The sequence below is a fragment of the Pyxicephalus adspersus genome, chromosome 6 (assembly GCF_032062135.1).
Source record: "Pyxicephalus adspersus chromosome 6, UCB_Pads_2.0, whole genome shotgun sequence".
Classification (NCBI taxonomy): Eukaryota; Metazoa; Chordata; class Amphibia; order Anura; family Pyxicephalidae; genus Pyxicephalus; species Pyxicephalus adspersus.
Genome location: NC_092863.1, coordinates 33,900,900 through 33,909,007, shown reverse-complemented (window position 1 = coordinate 33,909,007; position 8,108 = coordinate 33,900,900). Strand labels below are relative to the sequence as shown.

The 8,108-nt window shown below is 40.6% G+C and overlaps 1 protein-coding gene across 1 annotated transcript in view; it reads left to right on the top strand.

Moving 5' to 3' along the window:
- The first annotated feature begins 2,157 nt into the window (after nt 1–2,157).
- Nucleotides 2,158–8,108, top strand: part of LOC140333487 (ubiquitin carboxyl-terminal hydrolase CYLD-like) — a 26,650-nt gene continuing 20,699 nt past the window's right edge. The window contains exons 1-3 of the mRNA XM_072415149.1: nt 2,158–2,355; nt 5,042–5,549; nt 7,679–7,997. Coding sequence (XP_072271250.1) covers nt 5,085–5,549; nt 7,679–7,997 — 784 coding nt within the window. The 5' untranslated portion in view covers nt 2,158–2,355; nt 5,042–5,084. The remainder of the gene's footprint in view (nt 2,356–5,041; nt 5,550–7,678; nt 7,998–8,108) is intronic.

Here is an 8,108-nt window from a genome sequence, read left to right as displayed (position 1 = left end):
TGCTGCTGAGGCAATAAATATTTTGCCTTAAAAGGTGTGTCCATCCTTATAAGACAATAAAGCTTTGGTCCGTAAAGCAAAAGATGGCAATATCATGCAGAATGAAAAAAATTTGAGAGTGTGGAGGCTGCACTCTCTGCTCAATATGGAGCAATGAGGGATTATAACTCCTTACAGCCTTTCCTTAGCATAGGAACGCAGCATGATTTGTACCCACCAACCACAACCCTATTACAAATCAAATCGTACACCCTATGCCTAGGGAAATAAGTTCTGCTGCCTGTCCTCTGTAAAAGGGATGTACCCCTTCCCCGTACTATACATGAGTCTAAGCACAAAGATGGGACAGCAGAGATCTTTAAAGGGGGCAGTTGCCTGTTACTTGCCACCCTTTTCTGACAGCACTCATATTATACTCTTAGGTACTATGCCGTCTTGCTGTGGTGCTCAGGCACTTTTTTGCCTTATACACGTTTGTCCTTATAAGACAACAAAACCTTGGTCCTTTAACCACAAGGTGGTTAAATTCAGGATGAAACAGTGTGACTAAGTGGTGGCTGCACTCTCTGTCCAATATGGAGCAATGTGGGATTATAACTCCTTACAGCCTTACCTTAGCATTGGAACATAGCATGATTTGTACCCACCACCACTACCCTAATCAAATCAAATTGTACACCCTATGCTTAAGGAAACAGGTTCTGCTGCCTGACCTCCGTAAAAGGGGTATACTCTCTTCCCCCTATTATACATGAGTCTAAGCACAAAGATGGGACAGCAGAGATCTTTATAGGGGGCAGTTGCCTTTTACTTGCCACCCTTTTCTGACAGCACTCATATTATACTCTTAGGTACTATGCTGTCTTAGCTGTGGTGCTCAGGCACTAACTATTTTGCCTTATACTACGGTCCATCCTTAGGAGACAATAAAACTTTGGTCCTTTAACCACAAGGTGGTTAAATCTGGGATGAAAAAGTGTGAGAGAGTGGTGGCTGCACTCCCTGTCCAATATGGAGCAATATGGATTCTAACGTCTTTAAGCCTTACCTTAGCATAGGATGATTTGTATCCACCAACCACAACCCTAATCAGATCAAATTGTACACCCTATGCTTAAAGGAAACAGGTTCTGCTGTCTGTCCTTTGTAAAAGGGGTATACCCTCTTCCCACTATTATCTTCCAATTTAAGCATACAGATGGCAGAGCAGAGATCTTTACAGGGGGAGAACCCCCTGTAAAGATCTAAATCAAATCGTACACCCTATGCTTAAACACAGGGTTTCCCATTCAAGTTGCCAAATATAAGACGTCCAGCATGACCAGGAACTGTGAATGAGCAAAGTGGAGAAAGGATTAGCCTTGGAAAGTAGTAGAGGAGAGAAGAGGAGAAAGGGACTGGGTGACCTTTACAGATCATCCTTTTAGAGTTAAGCATAACAGCCATAGAATTATGTATATTACACTGGTGTGCCTGGTGATACCAATTGGGGTGCACAGCGGCCGGTCTCCATGACAACTAGCACTCTGTCCTGTCAACACTTGACCATTTTGCCTTATATGGCGAGCCCATCCTTATAAGGCAAAGTAGCTTTGGTCCTTAAACAACAGGGTAATACATTTATCTATGAGTAACTATGCGCAAAATGTACTGAAAGACATGTTTGATGAAGGCAAACATTTTATTATTAGATCTGTACCTTTTAGAATCTATATTTTATTATTTTTCCTGCTGTTATCTACTCAGCTGCTAATAAGCTCTCTTCACACATCTGACTGGTATGTTAGACTAGCCCAGCTGTCAAAATAGGGGTTTCTAATATCAGCATTGTAATTCTTCCACTCAATGGTAAAGAAGTGTTATGGAAGAAGAATGCTTCTTCCATAATACTTCTATACCACTGTCACAATGCGAATAGTGAAAGTAAGCTTTAAGACACCAAAGTAACCCTCTGTCGGTCTCACACGGTAGCCGCGCAGTCAGTCCCCTTCAGGTTCTCCTCACACCTCCGCTTTACACAGCCTACATCCGCTCGTTTCAGCTCAGCTCCCTGAATGGGACTTTCCATGTCCCGCCCACCGCCGCTCTCCCTCTTTCTTACTGGTTACTACAGATCTTTCTTGGCTCTGATTGGCTGGTGTACAGACCTCTCTTCTCGTACACTTCCTTGTTGTAAATTCCCAAACTTGGTGACTAAAGTAATCGAAGTGACTTGATGGCAGCCTAAAGGAGCCATTTCTCATGAGAAATCCCCATACACCGGGGAAAGTCCGGAGGTGCCATATTAGTGAGCAGTCTGACTTTCCTATGGCAGCTGATGTACAGATGGAAAGAGCAGGCAGCAAGCAGTTATAGGTGAGTACCTGGGGGGACATGGAGGGCCTTTCAGTCTCAGCAACCAAATACAAATCATTGTATGAATAATGTCACACCTCACTGCATTGCCTTATCCGGTCCTAGTAATGTCCTTTGTCCAGCTCTGAATGTGAATGCTTGGTCCTGTCAGGGTAATATTATCATGTAGGAATGTATATTGTGAATGTAGTGAATGGCTAGAGGAGCTTATAATAAATACAGGACACCCACACCCTAATTACTGCAGAAATGTTCAAAAATAAAAATAAAAGCCTCTTTTACCTGTCACATGAATGGTCATTTGACTCACCGGATCCCAAGCAATAAAAAGGCCGCCCCGTCCCTGTCTCCCAGTTGTGCGCGTTGTCACCATGCCACATGCTTTCTATAAACATCTATGGTGGCATGTTCCACACTTATCACTGTCAGGAAGCCAGTCCTGAGCCATGAGTGCATAGAGACAGGAAGTGGCTACAAGCAGAGTGAGGAGGATCAACAATACTGAGATGCATCAAAGGTGAAAGTAGAAAAAAGTGGCAGTTGATGATATAATGTACATTGTCAAAGCAAATGTCATCCGGTCAGATATTGTGACGTGTTCCTGCATCTCACAGTGTAACCTGGCCAGGTACAATGGAAGACGTACATTGAAATGTGAGCTATAGGTATCACCCAGGAAGGTTAAGGGCAGCTAAAATGTAAGATATCTTCTCCATTTTTTTATCAGGAGCACTTTTTTAACCAGGGATCAGACATTCTCTTGTGAGGATCTTCCAGGTCTATGTGTTTCATTGGTAGTAATTGATTCCCACCAGGGAATGTCAGATTCCCTGTTTTTAAATATTACCCTGGAGAAGAAAGGCAATGGAACAAAATGATTAATGTCTTTTATTACATTTACCTTCATATTGTCACATTACAAGTTGTCAGTCTCCAAAATCATTTGCGCTAGCTATATGCCTTGACAACCAAATGACAGTTCCCTTAGGATTTGTTCAGACCTGCTTCTGATAAACATGGCTGTTAAATGCTCCTGGAAGTTTACTCTGCACAGCAGGCTTCCACGGTCATTTGTAGGCAAACCAAGCCTGTGTTTGCATAAGCCTTGTACTGGCTTCTATAGGTATTTGCAAGTCTATGGAGACGTTTGGACAGCCAAAAAAATCCAGGAAGCTACATAGAGCTTCTGAACAAATGCTTGTAAAAGTCTGTGAAAGCCGGCACAAAAAATAGATCATTCATTTTCAGTTAATTTTTTGTTTTCAAGTGTTTGCAGGATGTAAATATGCTTACAAAAGCCTGAAAAAACGGACGCATGAACATGCTCTTAGGGACATTCATGGCCTCACCATGGTCATACTGCTGCTTTAAAATATTCACATATGAAGGGACACTGATGTATGAATTACATGTGCATCCAAAAAAAATGTTTCCACAAGAACTGCCTATATACTTAGATAGGGATGTATGTTAAAGCTATTAAGGGTGCTTGTATGGTCCTATGTAAGTTATTGGGGTGCTGCTATACCTCCACTCTTTCAGGGATCTCCTATTAATGTCACCTTATGTTAATGTCTTTTGTGATGCTGCTGTTTGTCTTTAATGCTTTGACACTACGGCTAGGGCCGTGGAGCTTCCAAGGTTCCAAAGGAAAAATGTCTGCACAGCATCAGTTACAGAGTTTAATGGATCAACATAGGCAGAAAAAATCCAGTTCCCTGTTGTCACTCACACAGTGCTGGAGGAATCACAGACAACATATGGACTCTCTGGTGGGCCAGAAAGGGAAATGGAATGTCCAGAAATATTAAAGTAAAGCTACACCACTGCACCTGACAAAAATCATAATAAACTCCCATGTCATAAGAGAATCATCAGTAAGTGCTAAAGCAGCCTTGAGTGTATCTTAAAAGCATTGGTCCTAGGCCTCCAGTGCTTCAGATCTCAGTGGTTCCAACTATCTAAGGAGGTTCTGAGTGCTAACATTTTGTATCTAGGTGAGCTTGGCTGGAATGGGAGATGCTGTCATTCTGTGTAGAAATCACAAACTTCTTTAGTACGGCTCTACCACTCATGCATGGAAGAAGTGTACATATCACATACTATTGGCCAAAGATCAGGCAGATAGGAGCAAGTAAATGAGAAGAAAAAGGTGAAACATAAAAGGTTAGGAAGTATACTGTACACTTCACAACTAAATATTATAGGGCATAGAGTAACCAAAGGGGCCCAAGGTTCATTTCAGAAACACTTTTACTTATAAGACCCACTTTTAATGGCAGGAGGGGGCTATGAGTATGCATCAAATGCGTTCAGGACATTAGACTAGAGAACAGCAGAGAGCAAATCTTTTTAAGTATTGTCTCATTGAGACTACCATTTCAGTTTGTTTTCTGATCTGCATTGCGCTATGTGCTCAGTGCTTTACTTGTAGTAATCAGTTCTGGTTTCTTGCCCCCCTATACTGAAAGGAATAGCAAAGCTGCAAGTGTTGACATCATCTGGGAAATACTAGCCCCCTGGCTGCCTCTGACATCAGTTCATATCTCCTGATTAGCCTGTCCATTTCCAGGTCATTAAAACATAAAGCGCCATGTTGCATCACGATCACAGTTTGACAACTGTGTGCCCTTATACACTAAATGTTTACTCTTATGTTATTTTTTTTTCCTTCTTCCCTTACCAGTTAATGTGTAAACCATCACCTTAATGATCACCTGTAATTGATAATGACAGATAAAATGTCATCGGCACGTTTCTATATTGCGGTGCGGGGCTTTGCATCACTTTTCCAGTCTTCTGATGGCACACAAGAGAAGGTGGAGAGAGGGAGCCTTCTAACCTTTGCTGGAAATCCACCTCCTGGTCACATCCGGAAGGACAGTGTACTTTTTCATGCATCCACACTTTGGCTTAGGGTGCACGAATCCCAAAAGGTGGTTGCTGTCAACTCAGAGTGGGTAAACTCAGTTGAACAGTTGATCTGGAGCATTCTGCTAGCTGTTACTGATAAAGAAGAACGTCTTACATTTTATATGGACCGTAGTAGGATGAAAGAAGTAGTAAATCTGAACACGGGAGATTATGTTCGTGTACAGGTTATTTCATCCAGTGGACACAAAGAAAGAGGAGTTTTGCTTTATAAAGGATCTGTCAATCATAAGGAAGAAATTCTTTTTGGGGTGCAGCTATTGGTAAGATCTTCTTGATATTCATATACTGTAACTTTAAAAAAAAACTTTTTAAAAATTTAAATTTTTTGTATCTGATCCCACCTTACTGAAATATGTATTTTTTAACACATCATCTGCCATACGGGCTACTAAAAGTTTGTGAAGGTTTACAGCTTACCATGTTGAAAACATTTTTAAATTTGTTGCCCAACTCTTCAAATAATGAATTTTGACTCATACCTTTAATTCATAAGGCCATAGAAATGGTGCACCTGCCCCTTTATGTCTGTGTTACTACTAAGGTGTTTCGTCAGATCTACAGATGATCCCAAGGTTGCCATACATTAACCATGATAAGATAGTCACGTAGGGGAAAACGTTCAGTGGATCAACAACTGTTAAAAAATGCATTTAAAAATGCTATTTGGCCATTGTGTCAATGGCACAAGAGATCACATAAAGCTTTTTTTTAATTAATTTATTGATTGATTAATTATTGTATTGACATCAAAACCACTTTTTTTCTTATGTTTTGTTTAGATACATTGGTAAGGTCAGTTGCAATTCAGATCAGTTTTCTAACAAGCAGAAGAAACATAGAATACACATAACAAATCCTAAGGATAAATTGAAGTCAATCAGAAGAATGATCGTTCTTTGTTACATCCTTACACCCTCATAACCAAGACTTCTGTGCTGCACATTAGTTCTGGAATGCTCTCTCTCACTTTATAACTTTGGCTTCTAATATTAAATGGCAGTCTGATGATAACATGAGTCCATCCTCTTCTCCTCCAGCAGTAGTCACAGGTGGTCTTTACTACTAATACACTGTAAAGTACACTAAAAAAATTCCAATCTGCACATAAATACTGTACGATGTCAAGACCCAAGGTACAGGTCAATGACAGCCTGGGCTTATGAGAAGTGGGATGAATAGTGCTGGAATCCAAAAAAGGTCTAGTGGTAGAAAATAATAACTAAGAAGACAGGGAGCTTTTTGTACCTATCTACACTGGCATGAACATACCCAACTTTCACAATTCAAAATCCAGGCACCAAGCCTTCCTTTTGTTATTATTCTGCAGTGCTCTGCAATTTTTGTCAAGAAGCAGCCAACAGAAGTGAGTGTGACTGTACTGCACAGATGCAGGGTGTGAACAGTTGGGAAACTTGTTGCCTGAATATCGGTAAGCACTGAACTATAGAAGGGGAAGGTGACTTTGCTTAGGTCAATGTAAGTGGGAAAAAAAATACAGAGATTTGTAAAAGAAACTAGAAAAAACAAAATTTGGCTTACTGTAAGTATTGTGGCTTTCTCCTAAAAACTGGTAAGAAAGATATTAGTCCCACAGGGAGTACATTTTAAAACTGAGAGAAGTAACTTGTATTGTGTGTTTCATAGGCAGCCCGTTCACATTTCCTGATAGGTTTTATATTGGCTTTTCATAATTAAAATATGTTGGTGTATATTCTGCTAAAATAACATGATGGCAATGTATAAATACAATTGTGTTTCAATGTTGACTTACTTACTTCCTAACCTTTTGTACCTCTCTATTCCTTTAGGTTGTAAGCTCCGAGGAGAAGGTTTCTTTCCCTATTGTTTATTGTAATTTTCTGTATATTTTGTAAAACAAAGTCTGTATCAGTCACTGTAACATTAAAGTGGAACTAAAGTCGTACTTTGAACTTTAGCGATTCAGGCAGGTCATTGTTGCATAAAGGTACAGGTAATGTCCCTTCTGCAATGACACATCTTACCAGCCTGCCCACATTAGGAATATGGGCAGCATTGGCTTTGGTTGCTAGGAAAACCTATCATTCCCGGCTTCCCTTGTGTGTGCCAGGGTTCATCAATCCTGGCCTATCAAGGGATGAACTCCTGTAATACATCTACCTGGCACAGCTAATAAAGATGACCAAAGATTATTGCTGGGCAGAAGAAGAAGAATGAAAGATGGCAGCGCCCTAAAAAGGAGCGCTGATAGTAAAATGCTGCAGGGTTAAGTTCCACTTTTAATGTATTCTACCACCTCTGTATGTTATGTCACAATGCCATGGTAGATTAGGGTGCTATATAACTCAATAATAATGTGACATCGGCTTTACCAAGCTGTTCATTTCATGCCCTTTTCTTGTCCACACAGGGATCTGCAGAGGGAAAGGGTTTTACTGATGGCACATTTCGTGGTCACCGTTTTTTCCACTGCAATGAGAATTGTGGCGTGTTTGTTCCAGGAAGTAGGCTGGAAAAAGAAGAACTAGTATATAGACACAAAAACTCTCAGAAGACACTGACTTTTTTGTCCCGGGGGTTGAAGAATAAGAGTCCACCAAGAAGCAGAGAGCTACTCAGAGCTGATGTCAAAGACCGAGAGGGACGAAGAGGCAGTGAGAAGGAACATGATGTACCTGAAGTTGTTGAGAAAGACAGAGAGATGCCCAGAAGTAGTGAGACAAACAAAGGTAGGTTTTCTTGATATCCTTGCCTTATGGTCCTATGGATTGTCCTGGTTTTAAAGTTCCTAATAATACCAGCAAGACAGCATAGTGTTATTATTATTATTATTATTATTA